At 42.9% G+C, this 22697-nt stretch overlaps 1 protein-coding gene across 1 annotated transcript in view; it reads left to right on the top strand.

The window, feature by feature from the left end:
* SOX13 (SRY-box transcription factor 13) overlaps window positions 1-18397 on the top strand; it is a 60783-nt gene extending 42386 nt beyond the window's left edge. Inside the window, exons 9-15 of the mRNA XM_066600123.1 lie at window positions 3335-3396; window positions 3487-3646; window positions 4329-4435; window positions 5367-5463; window positions 8685-8825; window positions 11130-11346; window positions 15465-18397. Of these exons, the coding sequence (XP_066456220.1) occupies window positions 3335-3396; window positions 3487-3646; window positions 4329-4435; window positions 5367-5463; window positions 8685-8825; window positions 11130-11346; window positions 15465-15711 (1031 nt within the window). The 3' untranslated portion in view covers window positions 15712-18397. The remainder of the gene's footprint in view (window positions 1-3334; window positions 3397-3486; window positions 3647-4328; window positions 4436-5366; window positions 5464-8684; window positions 8826-11129; window positions 11347-15464) is intronic.
* Window positions 18398-22697: the final 4300 nt, after the last annotated feature.

The following is a 22697-nucleotide window of genomic DNA, read 5'->3' on the forward strand; positions in this document are numbered from 1 at the left end:
ATTAAAGGTCCTCCAAAATAACAGTGGGTATACATATGCATACAGCTGTGTATATAGTTATATCAACCCCCAAAATATAGTCTCAATATGCAGATTAGAAATGTATAAAAAAATCTTTATTTACCAATCCTATTAAAATGTTTCTATTCAAAATTTTACACGTTTCACAAGAGAATGCAGCCCTCACACAAACATCAGTACATCAGTCAAATCTGCATTAGTGTAATGGCTGATGTCCCACATGCTTGTTACAATGTATAACCAGCATCCTATCACAATACATTAATAGTAATCACATGTTACAATGCAAAATAACTTCACATACTTACATCATATAAAGCACAGACCCAGATGCACACCCTGACAGTGTTTTGCTCAAAACATGGCTTCTTCTGATCCCAGAAGAAGCCATCTTTTGGGTGAAACACTATTGGGGTGATATGATGCTGGTTATACATTGTACCACGCATATGGGACATCAACTATTATACTAGTGCAGATTTGACTGATAGACTGTTTGTGTGAGGGCTGTGCACTCTTGTGAAACTTGTACATTTTAAACAAACAAAGGTGAACAAGAACCCGTTTAAGGCCCCTGTCCATGGCAGTGATGTCGCCGGCGGTAAATCGCCGGCGAGTCACGCCGGCTGATGTTTTCCAATGCGTTGCTATGGAAAGCGCCGTCCGCATGTCCACAAGCAGAGAGTCATTGCGATTCTCCACTCGCGGCCGGCAATTTGCAGCATGATGCGAATTGCCCCGATTCTCCGCGGTCAGCTTATCTGTCAGATAAGCTGACCTGCAGAGAACTGTCTGCCGGCTCCCGCGGCTGAGATTCGCCACGGGATACTGCACCGCCCCGTGGACAGGGGTTTGAAACACGTTCTCTGTGAATTCCTGTATTTTATGGCACAAATATCTTAATTATAGCAAGGCACTTTTTTTCAAGTCAACCAAGCACCCTATTTTCTTGGATCTGTTTAATATAGTGACAACCTGATTCCAAGCACGGAGCCACTTAAATGCGTTGTCCAAGTTGAGGAAAGCCCTCTCACCATGTCGTGTCCCCCCCCCCCCCCCCCATGCTGTGAAATAACAAATCAGCTGATGCCGCCTTCTTCCTGCTCGTCCCCTGCCGCTGCCTCCAGTCTCCGCTGCACTGTTTGTTTACAGGCTACCTGTGATGTCCCATAAAGCAGCAGCTTGTTTGTAGATGACTCAGGCTGACTGTAGCCTGTAAATATGTCACCAGAGAGACCAGAGTTGGGGGCAGGGCAACGAGGAACGGTATCGTCTGATTTGTTATTTTACAGCATGGGGGGACCCGATGAGAAGGCTTTAGGCTTTCTTCACACTGGTGAGTGCAATATCGGGCCGTGAATCATATCACGCGTGCCAACATGCAATATCCCCGTGGATGCGAGGCAGTCTTGTATATAACCGCCTCGCATCACTTTGGGAACGTAGTGAGTATTGCGGACTTTCTCCCATTGTTTTCAATGGGGAAACCTTGCATCGCACCGCACGTACCTAACTTGTAGTGCGATGCTGCTGCCGGCCCCATTGTAAACAATGGAAGATGCGAGAGTGCACCCAAAGACGGGATGTGCCGTGATTTGTTTCCCATTTGCGGTGCGATGTGGGAAAACATCGGTCATGTGTATGACCCCATTCAAAAGAATATGGTTCATATTCGTACGAGAGTCTCGCAAATCTCGCACAAACTTCTCAGATGTGTGAAAACTGCCTTAACTGGACTACGCCTTTTTAGAGGCTTTTACATGGCACAGTTGTCATTCGAATAAGTCAAGTGTTTTTGCTCGATAATTGTTAGGTATGAACACGTGCAGCGACCAATCAGTGATAAATCGTTGGATTTTCGCTGATCAGATTGCTGGACAAATCCTTTCGTGTAGTCCTGCATCGTAATGATTTTCTGACTTGAAAGTGTCAGCAGGTTGTGATCCAATGAACTATGAAAGCTATCATTCGGTGTAAATGCACGTCAAGCGAACAGTATACAACCGCTACTTCTGTGCTGCTCACGGCTCCTCCAATGTATCTTGACATGTAAAAAGGCCCTAACTTTGTTGTGTGTGGTTGTTTTCTTCCAATCACTATTGCACAGCTGCAGCACGAGCCGAGCGCGGAGCATTCAGCAGCTGCCAGCTCCCCCTGCACCCCCGCAGGTGACTGCCAGCTTTCCCTATACTGTGTATAGGCAGTAAGCTGCCAATAGTGGGAGGGGTGGGGGCACCAGAAGCTCATGAATATATGGAGGACTGCCGAGTGCACGCACGTTATTGTGCAGACTACCGCCGCTCGGCTCCCGCTGCAGCTGCTCAGCAGGGATTTTGAGAAAACTTCTGCACAAAACAAATTAAATAGCCCAGTGCTGGAATCTGTGTCACCAGTACCAACTTGTGCTTGGCTCACATATGGCAGCAGAGACCTAGGGACATGGTGTTTTTTCTTTTTCATTTTTTTGTTTTTCTCCCCACAATCAAAAAAAAAGATTAACTTTTAAATTTTTTTTATTCTTTCATCAACGTAGCTGATGGGTTGCTTTTTGCTGGAGGAGTTGTATATTTTTAATGCTATTATTTATTGTACCATATAATGTACTGAAACTTTTTAAAAAATATTTTAAATGGAGTGAAATAAAAAACAAACACAATTGCTGTCCACCGATAGGACTGCGTGTTCAACATGGCAGGTTCCCTTTAGGCACATGTCACCTAAAATCTATGTTTTGGAAGTTATGTTTCCAGATTGTAAGCAGATGCAAACAAGACCCTTGCTGTGAAACCTTGTTATAAACACAAACTTTATTAACCCTTTCCAATCCAATTTCCCTTTCACCTGCACACTCCCCAGCTCTTATTTATTTTGGGTGGGAAGCGCCCATTGTGGATTCCTTGGAATTACTCAACAGAAACACACAAATTCATCAGGACAGGTCATTTTTATTAGCAATTTTTTGAAAATTAACCATTTCCAATCCCTTATTGGCCCTAATCTGACATTAAGATTTCCCTGCCTAGCTCCCATGTATAAGGTTGTTCTGCATATGTAGGTTACAGTATACTGGGCAGCACTCTGTCGGATCCAATAGAGCGCTGTCCTGTATACTGTAGCCTACATATGCAGAACAGCCTCTGACATGGGACAGCCTATGCAGGGAAATCTTAATGTCAGACCAGGGTTAACAATGGATTGGAAAGGGTTAACCCTTTAGGCCATACCACACAACTAGACTAGTTAAGATTGTAATAATACCCTTAACTATTCAGCATCAGTATATGTCATATTAATTTATTACTCCTATTTTCAGTGGAATATCCCATGCAGCTGATTCATAATCCACCACCAAGAGCCTCTACTACAGGAAAACAGGTGAAGCATCGCAGTAAAGGGACTTGGATTGGTAAATGCAAAATGTCAACCATAAAATGAAGCTGTAATGTTTCCTCAACTTTTACTCAGGAACCATCTCAGCCTTTGAATCTGACAGCCAAACCCAAAGCAGCTGAGCAGTCGCCCACATCCAGTAACTCTCCAACTTTGAAACTTTCACCAGCAAGCAACGGTGTTGGAGGTAGCAGAGATAATACATCCAGCCCTTCAAGATCCAATCTACCGCTTGGTATGTCCGCAGAGCTCCCTGGCTTTTTAGACTAAACTTGGTAGCCATATGGTTAGGTTGCGTTTTCATGGCTGAAACAATCAAATGTTTTATTTACTGCTGACGTCAGTGAGGTCTCCTAATCATTCAGAACATCATATGATCCCATCATGATTGTTCTGGTGAGCTACACTTGACAATTTAGTACCAGTAAAATATATTAAAGGGCTTGTGCCAAGACCAAAACCGCTGCATGTTTGTGCCATAGGGGATCCCTTCTCTATGAGCCAGAATGGAGAGACCCTGTAAAAGAGCTCCTGCCATTCTGGCCGACTCTGAGCCATTCTTTTTCTTAAAGGTCAGCTATTCATCTGAATGGCCATCATGTAATACTACATTTTCCCTGCAGTAGTTGACCACGTTTTTCCCGGAAAATGCTAAATTTGCTGTTTGCCTTGGGTACCCCCAGCAATCAGATGTTTGTCCCAGGTGCCGCTTTCCCAAAGAAGTTGTCTTATTGCAAACCCCCTTTAATCTTTTTCATGATGATCTGACACTATTGTCTCTACTTACTGATTTGACCTCCTCAAGTCTGTCCGTTTTGATTTCCTGGCACAGTTCTTTGTAAGTCTATCGCAAAGTTGCTATCATTTGTATTCATTTAGTCTGTTATAGAGTGATTTACTGATCTTTTCCTGCTCAGGTTTCCTCGGTGAAGGAGATGCTATTACTAAAGCAATACAAGAAGCGCGACAGCTTCTTCACGGACAAACTAAAACACCCGAGCAACGTGACAGTCACAGTTTTAAGGTAACTAATAGGTGGGCAACATCATTTTCATTGAACATCTATGGCAAGCGGGAAGAACAAGAAAACGGTTGACTGTCAATATAAACACGTGCCAGCTTTCTTCTTGCCAGTTCCCCATCTCTTGCCAATGCAGGTTTGCAGTTGGTACACTTATTAGTATATTGATGGCCTATTCCAAAGTTGTCACTGGTATTAGACTGCAGGGCGAAACAGAATTGTCATTTAAACTTATTTTTTTTTCTTTTTACTGTTAAGATTCAAACGTCCTACACATTACTGCAGGCTTACTTGTTGTCCCAATGTTAGCGTTTTTTAAATGCTACTTTTTTTAGTCCCGTAACCCCTTGAGTGGCGGGTATCTTCCACTAATTTTGCAGTCGCGTTCCAAGAGCCATAACTTTTTCATTTTTCCATTGACAGCCATATGAGGGCTTGTTTTTTGCGGGACAAGTTGTACTTTTGATGCCATCATTTTTGGGTATATATAATGTATTACATAACTTTTGTAAAATAATTGTAGAGAGATTGGGGAAGAAAAAATTCTGACATTTTGTTTACTTGGATTTCATGTGCAGATTTAAGGCCCATTATTGAAGCCATTAAAAAGGCGTATTGGCTGTCACTAAGAGGTTAAACATGAAGACACAAAACCACAACATTTTACATTTGCAGATAAATATTTTATATTAAACTTGAGCACGTTGCATCCCCCCGCTGACACTCTGCTGGGCGTAGGATATGTCTTTAATATTGTTAGCTTCTATAGCATATTGTAGCAAATACAGAGTCAGGCTAACCGGTGACTGGCATCGGAGGATCCCTTTAGGGTGCATTTAGGAGTTGTATCTCTATGCAATAAGTGGAAGTACACTTTACATGTAACAACTGACATTTTAACAACCTAATAAACTTCATTATTTGTGTCTCATAGGAAATGTTTGATTCTGTGCCTCAAAGGGAATTTCAGGACGAGTCCTCTCCTCAAGAAAGTGAAGAAGCGCTGCTGCGATGCAGCATGGACATTGATGGTAGGGCTGCTATGTGGATTTGGCTGAAATCTTTCATGCAGTGTTTGTGGCAGTTTGCAAACTAAAGCCTGATAAACTGATTAAACCGGACATCATTTTTGCAGTTCAGTTTTGGACCCATTTTATTGTATTAAAGTACAAAATGTATCAGGAAAGACTTAAAGGGAATGTGTCATTAGAAAATAAAGTTTTTATATTAAGCATATTTTTAAGAAATCTAAATCCCCCTGTATATCTTAAAAAAAAATAAAAATCCTAGTTTGCACACTGACCACAGAGCCTAATAGTCTGACACTTCCTGTTCTGCAAGGAGAACATTTAAGCAGTGGTCACATTCTCCTCATATGCAGGATTACCTTGAAATGTGACACCTATATATAGATAACATAGGATCCACCAGCTCCCCTCCCTGTACATTGACCTCTGTACAGGTCACAGAACATGTGTAGAACACTCTCCCATAGAAGTCAATGCTTCATGTCCATGTGTCTATTGCCATTGAGACTGCAACCCAGGCAAGATGGCAGCCACCACAGTCATGGCCAGAAAGTAAAATTTAGAAAAAACCTACAGTTAAAAAATGAAAACAAAATAAAAAATGTTTCACTATCAGGTTTTAATTAGTAAACAAAATTGCCTTTAAAGAACTTAGTATGTATAGTTTAGAGCACACATGTCAAACACAAGGCCCACAGGCCGAATCCGTCCCGATACCTCACTTTATGTGGCCTTCCAGCTGTGCAGCAAGCCACTTGCCCTGCCTGCAGCAACAGTCTAGCGGCGGTGCAGTGTCTTTGACTGCTGACTTCTTCCCACCCACCTTCCCCGATGTCTGCATGCGCTGCCCTGTATGCAGCACGGATGCCGAGGGGAGAGGTCACCGGTCACAGACTAGGCACTATTGCCACTGGACTGCTGCTGCAGGTGAGTGAAATGCCTGTAGGGATGCTGCCCAACCCGAGGCCAATGGGGAGGGGGTTACTGATATTACTAGGACTACTATAGGGGTCACTTATTACTACTAGGGCCAATAAAGGGGACACAGTTGCTAACGGACCGACCGTGGGAGGCACTATTACTACTGGGGCCACTAATATAATGGGACACTTACTACTGGTGCTGCTATGAGGGTCACTATTACCGTACAGTCTTACAATCGGCCATAAGGCTGATGTGGTCCTCTGAGAAAATTAATTTAACATCCGCGGTTTTGAGGAAAGAAGGGACATATTACAGACTTAAATAGGGTTTGTGGGGAAGCACTTTTTTTTTTTTCTCTTTTAACCCCTTAGTGATGGCCCCATTTCCTTATTACATCCTAGCTAAGTGGGATTTAATCCTCAGGCACGTGAGATGTCACCGGGGACCGCGCTGACCAGTCCCCGGGCGCATGATGGCTGCTATCCAATGGATAACTGCGATCACGGAAAAGGTCACAAAAAGTAAATTGGTTAGTTTCACCTTCCCTCATGGATCGGATCCATGAGGGAAGGTGAAAATACTCACCCCCATCCTCCACGATGTTCCTTGGTGATCTGGTCCTTCCAGGACCTTATGTCGTCTTCTTCGCATGCACAGAAGAGCTCTTGCCCCAGGAGATTTAAAATCCCTCTGCTCCCAGCTAGCATGTGTAGCCGGAAGCAGAGATATATCACCAGGGACCGCTGTATGCAGTTCCCGGTCACATGATCGCTGTTATCCAATGGATAACAGTGATCATGTAAAGTATGAAATGTAAAGAATGAAATTACATACCTAAGGCCCCCAGATTTATCCGCAAACCTTACCCTGGCTTCTGTGCATGCCTCCGTTGCCAAATTGGCAGATGCATGTGCAAAAGCCGCGGATTAACCGGGTAATTTAAAATCTCCCTTCTCCTGATTACCAAAAGTAGCTGAAAGCCTGGAGATCTCACTGGGTTGCCGCGGTATGTGGTCCCTGGACACGTGATCCATATTGAATGGTTAGTGGCAATCGCCTAAAAGTAAAGAAAATTTTTAAAAAAGTTAAAATTTCACTTCCTGTCACTGTTGCGATCCATGGGGGAAGGTGAAATTACTTACCTAAGGCCTCTGGCAATGTCCCCCGATAGGATCTTCATCCACCGACCTTTCCCCAACTTTGACACATACACCCGTTGGCAAAATGGCGGATGCAATCGCAGAAGCTTGGGAGGGCCTGGGAAATTTAAAATCTCCTTGCTCTTGGCTAGGTAACCAATAGCTTAGAGCAGTGACCCGATGGCCACAGTGAGCGGTCTTTGGTCATGTGATCACTATTATCCAATGGATAATGGTAATCGCGTAAAAGTTAAAAACAGTTGAACTTCAATGCTCCTTTTGGTTTTGGCCCTGTCGTGCAGCCAGCCAGACAGAAGATTAGGGCCACAATGAGTATATTTCTGAACACAGGACAGGCAGGGGGATCCGTTGTGGGGTGTAAATCCTCATTTTCATCTGCAGTATAGAAAAAAAATGTCTTTTAAAATGACATTTTTCCAAAAACATAAAATTTTTATTTTTTCGTCCTTTAAATTGCATTAACTCAAAAAAAGTGTAGGGTAAAAATACTCATGATACCCCTCAGTGAATACATTAACTGGTGTAACTTTTAAAATGGGGTCATTTGTGGGGGTATCTATCATTCTGACACCTATGAGCCTTTGCAATCTTGGCTTGGTGTAGGAAAATGTTCCTCAATGCTGATAATTAATGTTAAATTTGTGCATCTCCTAAATAGTTAAAAAAAAGTTTTTCAATTGTGCACCCAGAATAAAGAAAAACAGATAGAAATATATTTCTTAGTAAAAATTGTACAATATGTTTGCACATATTAGAGATAACAGTTTAAAAACAACGTCAATCAGTTGGATATGCAAAGCCTTTACAGAGTTATTCTATGTTAAAGTGACACATGTCAGATCTCCAAAATTTGGCTCCGTCACTAAGGGGTTAATCCAACGCTCCCAGAAATGTTGTTCTTTTCGTCTGTTTATAACTCACATGTGGTAAATAATAGTGCAGGCAATTTATTTTTACTGGGCACATTATTGCTGAATTATCAACGGGGTGTCGTTCCTCCATTCTGTGCGACCCTCCGAATTATACACCGTCTTATGTGTGGAAGAGAAGTTAGTCTCACATAGTATTGCAGAGAGAGACTAAAGTCAATGTCCTACTGTCTGTCTATGTAATTGTATCTTTATCCATAACTTGTTCTAGGATCCCGGCACTTCTCGGAGAGCCGTGGCAGCCACATAAAGAGGCCAATGAACGCTTTCATGGTATGGGCAAAGGACGAACGGAGAAAGATATTGCAGGCATTTCCAGACATGCACAATTCCAGCATCAGCAAAATTCTTGGTAAAAATATATTAAAGATATACTTAAAAATATTTGTTAGCACTCAAGTCACATGCTGTAGAGCCCAATGAGGTGGCACTAGTCCTTTGGTAGTCCAGCAATGCTTTTTTACATCACTATTTCACCCTGGTTGCCACAAATATGGTCTACCTTCATAATATAAAATGGTGAACACTAGACAAGGCAGTTTAATGTTGACCATAGACATTTAGATTTAGTTTTTGGCTAACCATTATCTCTCTTGGCATATTCTGTAAAGGACTGTAAGAGTCCCCCTTCCCTTTAATAGGCTAATGTATATGGTCAGCTCAGGTGGAAAGCTGAAATGTCATTTTAATCAATACAGCAATCATGGCTAGTATATTCATAAAATATAGATGAGCGAGTATACTCGCTAAAGACTGCAGGTTTGGATGCTGGCAGCGGGCACGGAGCTGTGGGGCGGAACGGAGGGGAGATCTCTCTCTTCCAACCCCCCCCCCCCCCCCCCCCGCTCCCTCCTGCTGACAGCCGCTACTCACCGCTCCCCCGCGCCGGCACCCAAACCTGCAGTCTCGAGCGGGGGAGATGCTCGCTAAAGGCAATGCTCGCTCGAGCAATTGCCTTTAACAAGTATACTCGTTCATCTCTATTCATAAATGATAAAAGGGCCACCGTGTTAAGGTGGCCAGAGCAGGAGGGACCTTGTGGTTTCTGTTGTGTTCCTCTTTAACCCCTTAACACTCAAGAATGGACAGTTCCATACTGGGTGTGCAGGGTTTATAGGGAGGGGGATTGATGGCTGATCCTACACCATATAATGTGGGTGCTGGCTGCTTCTCACAGCTGACACCGAACATCAGTGTGAACACTGATGGCAGCTGTTGACCCTTTAAATGCTGCAGTCCATTCTGACAGTGGCATTTAAATGCCCCAATCAGAGTTTGGGGTAAGGTTGGGACATCAAAAACCGAGATATCGAAATATCGTTAATGCTTTGGCGATACATTTCATCGATATTGTTGTGTCCGATAGATCGGTAACATCGATAGTTTAAGGCGATATAATATAGATTTTAGTAAAGAAGAAACGTGTCTAGTGGTCCGGTGACCATATTTTCTTTCTTTACATTCCGCCCCTTCCCTTTGTGTTGGTACAGGATGTAGTTTTGCTCAAGGCACTAATAAACTTATAAACAAGTTCTAGAAACTTTTGGAAAGTGTGAGGTGACTGTCACCAGTAAGGTTTGCTCCAGGCAAAGCAACTCTCAGAAATAGAGGGGTCTTCGGCCGTTTTTCCACATGCGTTTGTTCATCGTGATAGACACAGGCTCTGAACGCTTGCGTCTAACGCAATGGCTGTGGGCAATGCTTTCTAAATAAAAGCATTTCCACATGCAGATGGAGGGATGCCCGGAACGCACGAAGGTCGCATCCAGAAAAGGAGACCCGACATGTCGTGCATTCAGCATCTAGCGCGAACGCAGTGCCCATAGAAAAGATAGGAGACCCATGAGCATAGGAGATGAGACCAAGACCGTTTTAGGAGTGGATTAGGACAGTGTACACATGCAGTAGAGTGAGGCTTTTTTTTTTTTTTTTTTGCATGGAGTGATTTTATCATTCACTCCTGCAGCCTGTTTATACAAGTCGTTCACATTGAAGCCCTTTTACATGCAACGATTATTACTAAAAAATTGTTCAAATGGCCAAATGTGAGCCATAATTGTTACATGTAAATGCAGGCAGTCATGCACTATTCATTCAGTTGTCGTTAAGAGCTGGTTTTTATCCGGCATAAAAGCCACCCCTTTGCTGTTCAAAAGATTTTCTTAACAGTGTACTCAATTGATTTGTATACATAATGAGTACACTGTTTGCTCTGTCTGGAGAAGAACAATGTAATCTGCTGGCCAAATATTTGCTCAGCTGTGCATGTGTGTTTATGCGATAACCATCGCATAAACGTATGCCCAGTTGAGCAAACAACTCGTGGAGGAAATTGCGAATGATTAAAGTAATCAGCATGTGTAATGTTGTTCAAAAATGGTGGCAGTTCGTTCAGTCGTGCGGTTGTTGAAGTGATAATTGAAGCGTACGCCTTCACTGTACCAGTCAATGTGAACAACTGATTGCTGTTTACACGCAACAACGTGTAAACAAGCAAACAATTATGTTTTTGCCTGTATAAAATGAACGAGAAGTTGACAAATTTTCACTCCGTCATTGGCTGCGTTTACGCTGAACGAGTATCGTCCAAAATTCGTACGATGCAAGGATTTTTTTGAACAAGTCGTTCCATCTAATATTCTTTTTCTGTTTTCAGGCTCACGCTGGAAGTCTATGAGTAACTCTGAAAAGCAGCCATACTATGAAGAACAAGCACGGCTGAGCCGCCAGCACTTGGAGAAGTATCCGGACTACAAGTACAAGCCACGGCCAAAACGTACTTGCATCGTAGAGGGAAAGAGACTGAGAGTAGGAGAGTACAAAGCTCTAATGAAGAACCGACGACAAGACTCGCGTCATGGATACGTTCTACCGTAAGTATGTAAAGACATGTATTAGAGGGATTCTCAACTTGCTTAATTCTTTGCTCATTAAAGAAACCCAGAAATGAACGGAAACTGTAAACCGGAGATGATCCTGCCCACACTGTCAGTCTGCAAGATTCTCTGCATGTTCCTGAAACCATCTTGTTGAAGTCCCGAGGTTTAATCTTCTACAAATCATGTTCCGATCGGGAATGTCTGCAGAGTGGTTACTGGCCAGTGGGTGGGCTTAAAGCAGTTTGTACTTCAGTCCTGTGCAGTTTAGCCACACATTCAAGACCTTGCATAGAAATCCTAGCCATAAAACCAATATAGACTGCTAGCATAACCATCCCATACAGAATAAGGTCTTCGGTTCGCTACATGCACTGTTAAGGGAAATCTAAACAGGTGACCGTTTAGTTAGTAAACATTTAGTTAGTATTGAGTGTTATATTCTATTAATGCTCCATGATGTACAGTTACGTCATGGAGGTTCGGGGTTTGCATGGAGAGGGATCGGGAGCTGATAAAAAATGTACGGTTGCCATGGCAGACTTCTGAAAGCCCCCAGGGCTGCCATTGCAGATTGTCTGTGGCATGGCTTGATAAACTGTCTGTTCGATCACGCTACGATGTAATACTATAGTGTTACCTCCTACTGCAGGAGCGATCAAATCATTGCAAGTTCTTGTCCTCTACAAGGACAAAAAAAAAGTTAAAATCAGCTTAAAAAAGGTCTGTTTACTGTATAAATTTGGTATCGTAGTAATCGTACTGACCCACAGAATAAAGTTGTCATGTTGCTTTTGCTGCAGTGTGTACACCATAGAAACCCCCCCCCCCCCCCCCCCCCCCGAGATGTTGGAATTCTGTCTGCTGTTTGCATTTCACCCCACTTAGAATTTCTAAATGTTTTCCAGTCCATTATATGGTACACTAAATACCATTGCATTTAAATACTATTAAATACCATTGGAAAATATATAACTCGTCCCGCAAAAAACAAGCTCTCAGACAGCTAAATTGATGAATTAAGAAAAAAGAAAAAATCGTAACTTTTATTTAAGTGAGAAGGAAAAACCAAAGGGGCAGGGGCCACACCCTTAAGGGGTTAACGGTAGTATACATGACAACTTCTACATTATTCTAAATATATGTTGGGGCAGAATTAAGGCCTAGTTATATGGCTTGATTATTGGGCAGAATGTTTGTTGTCCCTTTTACGCGGTCCGATGATCCTGCGAACGATCAGCTACTGAATGAGTGTGCGCTCATTCATTGGCCGATTTGTGGCTTTTTATCAAGCCTAAAAGTGCTTGGCTGCACATCTCTGTGTGAACAGGGCGACATAGAGCTGACCAACAATTGTACGAGGACAAAGGATTGTACTAACATTCGTCTCCATACGATCATCCGCCGTGTACAAGTGCCCATCGGCATGCTTTAACATGCTAGATGTTAGGCACTTTTTGGCTGGCATACTTGATACCAGAATGTAAAGTCACAGCCCCTTTACTGGACTATAGCAGGGCACAAAAAGTATCTAAATGGTTGTGGGGCACACTGTTTACCAGGTTTTTGGTGCATTTTGAAGGGAAAATCTCTAACAGTTTAGCAGAGTAAGAATATTGTCCTCCAGAATGAACTCCTACAGAAGAGGCCAGTGTAATGAGACATTTAATTAAAGCAAACACAATAGGTTCTACACATCCTGCTGTACAGGGCCTAATGAAATCATCCCCGCATGGCATAGCTTTTGTGTCTTTTCTAATTAAATTACTGCAGGGTACAAAAGGGAGAGCCAAGTAGTTGTTGTTTCGTGGAACAATAGAGGAACAGTCGCCGCTGAATGTCACTTTAATAGATTTTGTTGTGCTTGCAGTGCAGGTTTTGTAGGGCTTTCTAATTCCTGGCCATGCCGTACATACAAGACACTACCCGCGACTACCAATGGTTTGTTTCTTTAGACACAACCTATGCTCATGGGTTAATAAAACTGGTTCGGTTTTCAAGCTGCAGTTGATAACTAGCCTGCGGCTAATGTGTCTGGCATAGAGATGAGCGAGCACGCTCGTTTAAGGCAGATACTCGAGCGAGCATTGCTCTTCTCGAGTGAGTGCTTACTCGTCCGAGCTAATGCGCGGGGGGGACAGTGAGATCTCTTACTCGAGTATCTGCCCTAAACGAGCGTGCTTGTTCATCTCGAGTCTGGCAGATATCGTGCCACAAAAATAAAAGAACAGTTCCATGTTAAATCTCTTCATGTTTGCTATACACAATGTTACATTCTCAAGTTGGACCTATACACTCCATGCAGTTATAATAGCCCCCCCTCCCTCTGCATTTTCTTCATTTGTGTAATACGCAGCCCCCATACGCCCATGTGAGCAAGCCTTTACTGTCTACTGGATAATCTGACGCAGTTACCTATAGCAATCAATCAGAGCTCCACTTTCATTGCTTAACCCTTTAAGCCACTGTTGTACATGTACAATTATAGATTGGATTATGTTTTGCCACCAAGACATAGTTGCGCCGTGGGGACTCCTAGCTGGGCTTCCACTGTAACAGCCGGGGTCATAGAGAACTCCAATCTCAGCCTTTTAACCCAATAGATTCTATAGTCACTCGTGACTATAACATGTAGATAATTAGACAGAGGGGAAGGGGTTCCCTCTGTCCACCATCGACTGTTAGCCCCCAGCTGTCCTAGTGATCAAGCCACAGATGTTTGCCTACTAGGCTGTACTAACGGCACGCCCCAATACACTGCCTGTTGTTTTTACACTGACAGGCAATAATGCTTTGGTATCCAGAGTATCCCAAAACATTATAAAAGCAATCAAATTATCTAATTGGGAAGTCTCCAAGTAGGATTAAATATTTAATAAATGTTAGAAAATGTACACAGGAAACAAAATTCCAATGACACTTACGATTTCAAAACAAATGTGCTTATTAAAAAAAGGCAGGGTAGTGCCATAATGGTTCCTACAATAATAACACATTTAAACTGCTTGATGAGCACAAAGTAATGATGGACCAGCTTCCTCCATTCACCCCAAAATGGCAAAACAAAACCAATGAAAATTAAATATATTGTATAGCGCCAACATAGTCTGCATATTTACTGATCAGTGGAAACGTGCACAAAATAAGTCATAATACAGTATTGAACAATAGTGGTGAGGACCCTGCTCACGGGAGCTTAGACTATAAGGATGTACATCCTATACATGTATTCAAAAAGCTGTGAGTTTGTGCCATGTTTGCACATACACACATAAGGGGTGCAATGCGGGGGGGGGGGGGGGGTGGCAGTGGGAAGAAGGCGGTCAGGTTTCTAACGGGGAGTGTAGAATCATGGTGGATGAAGAAGAGTTTCAATTAGGGAATATGGTAGGCCTTTTAGGGCTTGCTTAAATCTGTGAGAATTGGCCTGATTGCCTGGTGTAGGGCACTCCAGAAAACTGGTGCAGCTCAGGTAAAAAAAGGGGGGGGGGGGGGAAGTCAGTCCTGACTGTATACAAAAAACCTTAAGTATATTTCCTAATGTTTAAGTCAGACAAGTGTCTCTAGCCTGATGTGACTAGAGTCCAGCGCTCATAATCTATAATTGCAGATAATTTGTAATGAGAACCACTCCATTTACTGACGGTTAATCCAATTGGGAATGTAGTTTATTATGATGATTAAAAGGGTTTTCTGACGCAAAAAACGACCAAGGATAGTAACTAATAGGAAAAAAAGCCGGACTCCCCTTTTCGATGGCTTCACCCGTTCAGCGCCACTGCTCTGGTCCCTACTGTTCCAATCCTGGAAGTAATTGCTGCGGCCATGTGCCGTTCATCACTCCCGTGACTGCGCAGCCAATCACTGGCCTCGTCGGTTGTGTGCTGTTCATGCACAGATGCCCGCTGCAGCCAGTGAGGCTGAGCAGTCACATAGGTGATGAATGGCACATGGGCGCTGCAATTGCCATTAACTGTCCCCTGGCTTAATTTTTTTTTTTTTTATTAAGTTTACTAGATTTGTTTCCAATATCCTCCCAATTTCTCGGTTTCAAAATTCAACCCCATAAAAGCTTCTGATTTGAAAAGATTTATTAAGATGGTTATGTTTTGCAGATCGCAGGGGCCGGTGGCTAGTCCTCCGTCACCATCTGGATTCCAATCGCAGTCTCTGACGGGACTGTCTCATCTGTCCACCTCTGAGATATACCAAGCCCAGGATGGCAACATGCCAGTAATCATCAACACTCGGAGCCTTCAGAATCCGAGTCCAAGAGGGGCTGTACCACGGATGCACGAACTCTGCAGTGACTCAGAAGACTCCATCAAGAGTGAAGGAGAGCTGGTGGTGATAACAGATTAAGCAAAGGCCAGCGGCGCCCTCCCCAGTCTTATGTACATAGACACAATGGAAAAGCCACTCCATATTTTCCAGCTCTGGGTTGTTGCTGTCCTGTTTTGTGCGAGGGTAAGTTAGATACCCACATATGGAAATAAAAGTCTAACTTTAACATTACTATATTATCACATGGAGCTGGACTGAAATCCTCTGGAATGCTTTTGCACTTTTAGGATATATTGTAGTCGCAAACCAACTCTAAAAACGGAGCAAACGTGCAGCGTTGGTAAAGTGCGGTGAGATTCTGTTGCTGTGCACTTGACAATACTTCTTTTTTTCCTCTCTCTTGCAAACCTAGGCAAGGCCTATCTGGAATAAGGATGGAGTTCTGTATATTATGTGTATTTTGTCCTCTAACTGTTGACACTTGCATTACGTGCAAATGAATTAAAAGACCAATTCAGCAAGCGGTTTAGTAGATATAGAGAATGCTGACCATCGCCACTGTACTTTGTAGAAGAGCAGTGACTTAGTGAATGCAGATCTTCAACGAGGCTCCACCTCTTACTTTCTATAAGGCCGGGCTCACACCAACGTATTTTTGTTACGTAGTGGCGTCAACAAAAGTACATGGCTGTTCATTGCTTCACTCACACGTGTGTAAATTGAATGCATATAGTATGCGAGTAAAAAAAAACAACCAAAAACGCGGCATGTTCTATTTTTCTGTGTATTACACGCATAAGAGCCCTACTGTTGTGTACCCAATGCAATGCATACGCAGTTACTTAGCGTATTTCTGGCTTTTTTATGCATGGTGCTAGAAGACCTGCAAAGGAAGTTAAAAAAGAAACCAGGAAGTTGTAGGCAGACGGTGCAGGAGCCTCCAGGGACCACAGCCTCATCCGAGCTGTTGTCTGTGGATATTGGAGGCCCTTATATACAAGCCATGGCTACTTCTGATATGGGCATACACATTGCTCTGATGCATCGGACGTGCAAAAGTGGAAAAAAGCAGCCAAGCCAAGAGAGCGTCATCCTCTAGTGAACACATGATGAGAGGAGTTAGCGGCGCTCTGAGAACCAACACAGGAAAGCATCAGAAAATGGTTCCTGGGCGATCATGGGAGCGCTGGAATAGTGCTTCCATTGGGGTTGGGCAACTTCTGACATAACTTCCTATTTGCGTTTTGATTTTGCGTGTGTAAAATACGCAAGCATACGTACTAAAAATGCGTGGATACACAGTAAAACCCTGCAGATTTTACACGGTCTTACAATCCAGTCGTGTGAGCCCGGCCTGAATGGGAGGAGGTGCGCTTGATCAGGAACGTTTTAAATGGTGGATACAAAAGTGTCCCCAAATTTTGATTATTTTTTTAAAGCTAAAATTCTGTTAATTTTATTGAGCCCCTTCCCTTCAAGTGATGTACACGTGCCTCACATGTTGAAGGAGGGAGTATGGAATGGGCTTGGGGGCTGAGCCTGCACCATGTGTCATAGATGTGAGGGGGTCGTAAGCTGAAAATAAATAACGTCTTTAAGAATATTAAAAGTACAAAAAAATGAAGCCTTTCCCATTTCTCATGTAAAAAAAAAAGTATATATATGTAAATAAAATGCAGGTAATTTGGTATGGCAACGCATATAAATATCCGGACTATTAAAATATTATGTTCATCCTGCGCCGTGAGCGCTGCACAAAAAAATGGGAAAATGCACTGCCAAAATTGCTGTTCTATAGTCACCTCGTTTCCCAAAAGAAAATGGAATAAAAAGTGATCAAAAAGTTGTATAGTAAACTACAAAACCTCCTGTAAAGAAAAAAAAAAAGTCCTCAGAAGCGCCATCATTGGAAAGATAAACTAGAATTATGAGCCTTTAAAAAAAATTTGCTTTGTGTTGCAATATTCTGTTTTTTAAAATTTTTTTATCTTTTTTCGTTTTGTGAAGTAGTAAAACATAACCGATTCAGTATTTGCTGTGATTGTAGTGACCGACCTGCGGAGTAAAGATAATAGATGTTTTACTGCACAGAGATCACAGTAAATACAAAATCCAAACAATAATGGCGAAATTCTATTTATTTTCCTATTCCATTTTTAGCCAAAAACTTGGAAAATTTAGTTTTGTTTTTTTTTCAGTATGTTATACGGTACATGTTATGGTGCCATTAGAAAATACTACTCGTCCGTTTGACATGGTTGGCTGCTTTTAGAGGGCACAATAGTTTTACTGACTACTTTATTATGTCCTCCAAAAATACCAGAAATCTTGTCAAACTTTTTGAATTATGTATTTGAGATTCGTTTATTACTTCATGAGGTGACTGATGGGTTCTCTCTCTGTAAATGGACCCTTGAGTTATTGCTAAAATTTGGTAACCATTTTTTCTGATGTTGGCCCTGTCTGATAGGTGGGATCACAACAGCGGTGTGCAATCAGTTTATGTACATGTCCATAGTGCCTTATTGAATGTACTGAAGGGATGTAACCTAAGAGCCCAGAATTCTCATACCTCATAAGAGACACAATAGATATATATATATAAATGTATGTATATTTTTATACCTATGTAAATATAGGTCAGATGATGGAATTTTTTTTATTTTGATAAAGAAACAAAAAAAATAACTTAAATCTGAAATATTTCTCTTAGTTTCCGGTGTACTGTACAGAATAAGAAATAAACAGTCTACGTTTTGTGAAATCTGTCTTTGCCTTTTTATTGCTACTGAGTTTAATAAGTCTACTCCACTTTGTTCTATACAGACATTTCAAGACCACCAACCACCGAATGGAAAGTGCCAACCAATATTATCAGATTGTTCTTTCCTCCCCCCTTCTTGGTCTTTACACAGACAATGAGGAGACAGTCATGTTCATCAGTCTGCAGGAGTCTGGAGTGGAACTGGACTGATTAGAGAGTCTGATCTGTGCTTATAGTATTTCTATCACGGCCATGGGTGTAACTACCAGGATAGCGGGGGAGCCTAACAACTAAGTGAACCCATTTTCCCTCAAGTCATAAGCTGCAGTTAGTGAGGAGTATGGATTGACTCTGTGTATTATAGTTCATGTTGTAATTGCAGGTGCAGCTCTTATGGAAATCCATGGCAACTGTGCTTGTAATTGCAGCCTTGGGTCCTATTGATTTCAATGAGAGCTGCACCTGCAATTACGATCACCGGCCTCTACACGGGGCAGAGCAGCAGCTTCCGTTCCTACTCTGTATCCCAGCAGGCGCTACCTAGATGACTCCTTTTGAGGATTAATGCATGGCCGGCGGGCCACATAAAATAAGGTGTCGGTCCAAATGCAACCTGCAGACCTTGTGTTTAATGTGTGTGTGTTAGATGTAATGTTGCTGACATTCTAAATACATTATTGCTGAAACTTGCTACTAAGGCCACACCTATGTTTCGAAAACCATTCTCTTTAAGTTCTATCTCATGGTGGCTTAAGGCCCATTTAGACACAACGAATATCGCTCAAAAGTTGTCTTTTAAGCGATAATTCTTGTGTCTAAATGTGCCCATCTTTTCAGTTCTGCTTGAAAACCATCGTTCAGCAGAACAGCTGATAAGCAGGACTGCACGCTGTGTTCTGCCCGGGGAGCACTGATTATAGCTGATGACATTGTTACAGCTGTTCTCAGCTACCGGCAGAACAAAGTGAAAGTAAATCGTGAAACAGCGGGCGGTCTGTTCCCTGATTACAACTCCTACTGCTGCTACTTTGTACTAATAGCCATCTTTTGAGCAATCATCTTTGCAGTGTAAATGCACCCTTGGGCTGGGTTCACACAGGGCGGATTTGCCACGGAAATTCCGTCCAGAATTCCACTACTGTAAATCCGCGTGTGGCCGCTAATCCCAGGATTAGCCAGCCATGTGGACGAGATCTGTCAAAAATCTTGTCCACACAGGATGGCCAATCAGACATGCTGCGGCCAGGGAATCCGCACCGCAGCGACGATTTATTTTTGCCCCATTGCGGCCACGCTGCTTTCTATGGGAGCACCAGCTGCAATGATAAAGCATGCTGCCAAGCCGTTCCAAAATTGCAGGATTTCCGCCGGGATTCCGTCCTGTGAGCAACCCAGCCTTAGTGTGGGGTTTCTCTAATAGATGTTTGCCTTTAAAATATTCCTTTGTTTAGGATTACAAAATATCACATCCTGGTTTATTGCATTGTAAATGGTGAATTGTTCCAGTTATGTTGTGTTCACTCTCTATAGACACAAAGGAAATGTTTAAACTACCGGTAGTATGCAAGGGGAGAAGCTGTCATAGCTTGTTTTCTTCACATTTCTTCTCTTAAAGGGGTTGTCCCGCGCCGAAACGGGTTTTTTTTTTTTTCAACCCCCCCCCCCCCCCCCGTTCGGCGCGAGACAACCCCGATGCAGGGACGTACAGAAAGCTTACCGGAGCGCTTACCTTAATCCCCGCGCTCCGGTGACTTCTCTACTTACCTGTGAAGATGGCCGCCGGAATCCTCTTCCTCCGTGGACCGCAGCTCTTCTGTGCGGTCCATTGCCGATTCCAGCCTCCTGATTGGCTGGAATCGGCACGTGACGGGGCGGAGCTACACGGAGCCCCATAGTTAACAGGAGAAGACCCGGACTGCGCAAGCGCGGCTAATTTGGCCATCGGAGGGCGAAAATTAGTCGGCACCATGGAGACGAGGACGCCAGCAACGGAGCAGGTAAGTAAAAAACTTTTTATAACTTCTGTATGGCTCATAATTAATGCACAATGTATATTACAAAGTGCATTATTATGGCCATACAGAAGTGTATAGACCCACTTGCTGCCGCGGGACAACCCCTTTAAGCCTGGTTTAGACACCACGATTATCGCTCAAAAAATTTTGTGAGCGATAATCGTGGTGTTCTTTACAGCGCAAGGTGATCGCTCAGACGTTTGAACGATCACTTTGCGCTCCGAGCGGGGAATGCAGAAGACAAGCAGGGCTGCTTGTCTTCTGCATCCAGCTGTTCCCCGCTCAGAGCGCCCGGCTGTTATACAGCCAAGACCTCCAAGCGGAGGATGCAGAAGACAAGTGGGCTGTCCCCGCTTGTCTTCTGCATCCAGCTGCTCTCCGCTCGGAGTGCTGGCTGTTATACAGCCGAGCGCTCTGAGCGGAGTATGACGAACACAGCTGGACCGCTCTGTCCTTATACCCCGCCTGTCTTTAGGGAGCGGGATACAGCTGAAACAATAGTATCAGCTGCATCCCACTGTGAATTCCTGATGTTTAATATGTTTTGTTTAGGTAAAATTTTTGCAAAAATACAGTACAAATTCTCCATCAAGGCTCACGCAGGACCTAATAATATGTATATAACTCAGAAATATAACAATTTGAACAGGCAATATGCTGAAATATACTTTTCACTCTTATTGTTCCCAACTCCTTAAATTGTTGAATTATTATGTTACCAATACTGGAAACTTTGAAAACCTGTTAACATGAAATGTTGCAGTATACCTGTTTCATCATAAAATTAATCCACTGCAAAAGGTCCCAGTGGTCCTCGTATGCAGAAAAAGATAGTTATAGACAATAAAGAAAATCAAAGAAGGGAGTAAAGGGAGGGTGGGAAAGCCACCCAAATTCTGATAAAGTAAAAAACAAAAAAAAGGGGTGTGGGGGTAAACGTGGTAAACAAAGGGAAAGTAGGAGATGGGAAATTTTGTGCCCTAAAACTGTAGTATTCATAGTGGGAATGGTAGTATTTATCTGGCTCCTCCACTCGATCAGGTCTTGAAGCACCTCCATAGCCCACCCAGGGGCCTCTACACAAGAGTGTTCTGAAACTTTGCGGTGCTCTCAAACTCCAACTAAGACTGCCACACTGATATAAATTTCTCGCTGTCCCCTGAGTGTTCTGTGCAAAGTTCCTCCATGTGACATAGGTGCGACCTCTCCTGATGCCATTCAGACAAGGAGGGGGCTTGTGTAGAGCGCCAATGGCGTGGAACAACTGTCCTAGCAGCCGCCAGGCAAAAACATAGTAGGCTCCTCTTTTGCGAGCTGATTGATCCAGGCAATATTGATAGTAGGGCAATTTTTTGCCGACGAACTCTGTTGCATATATAGATTACCTTTTATCAAAAGAGACACAGCAGGCTACAGCTCCACCACACATGAACCATGGTGCCTCTATCCGTTCCACATCGCCAATACATCTCGGTCACCGCAGGGAACATGGCATGAAGGCGGACTGGATATCTGTACCATCTTGTCATAATCTTGTGTTTTTCCTGGGCAGCACAGGCAATAGATAATTTATGGGTAAAGATGAAAACCTTCTGCCAGTCCTTCTGCGGTATTGTAACTCCCAGTTCCTGCTCCCAGGCCCACTTAAAGCTAGGTTCTGTGGTATAGGTCTCACTGATCAACAAACCATAAACCAGGGATACTGTATGTGTTGGCTGTGAATTCCTGATAACTGATCTGCATGCTGAAAGAACAGCGATGGCTTAACCAAAACTGCACGATGTCAGTGCAGTTAGACACAACGATTATTGCTCAAAAGATGGCTTTGAGCGATTTTTTTTTTTTGAGTGAAAATTGTCTAAAAGGGCCTTTAATAGTGTTTTATCTGAGGTTGTAGCTATTGATACTATGCTGATAAATGTTTCTATATGAATGAGCTGGGTCATTCTGTATAATAACTTTGTGCCCTTCCTAGTGATATATACTTCTTGTCTAGTGCTGGTTTTCACAAGTCATTATGTATAGCAATCATTGCATAGTTTGTGAAGAGAATGCTGTCCTACAGGTGAAGACCACATTGATTTCTACATTGTGCCTAAGTTCCTGAGACTCCATTAATTGCAGACCTAGTATAACTTGTTGGGCTAATGGAGTCCAATAGATGAAGGCCATCATCGTAACATTTGTGAGGCTAATAAGCTTCTATAGGTGAAGGACATGGTGTATGGCTTGGCTTCATGAATGAAGATTTAAGTTGGGGGCTGTCCAAGTCTACTACATGCTTA

The sequence above is a fragment of the Eleutherodactylus coqui genome, chromosome 4 (assembly GCF_035609145.1).
Source record: "Eleutherodactylus coqui strain aEleCoq1 chromosome 4, aEleCoq1.hap1, whole genome shotgun sequence".
In the NCBI taxonomy this organism is placed as follows: domain Eukaryota; kingdom Metazoa; phylum Chordata; class Amphibia; order Anura; family Eleutherodactylidae; genus Eleutherodactylus; species Eleutherodactylus coqui.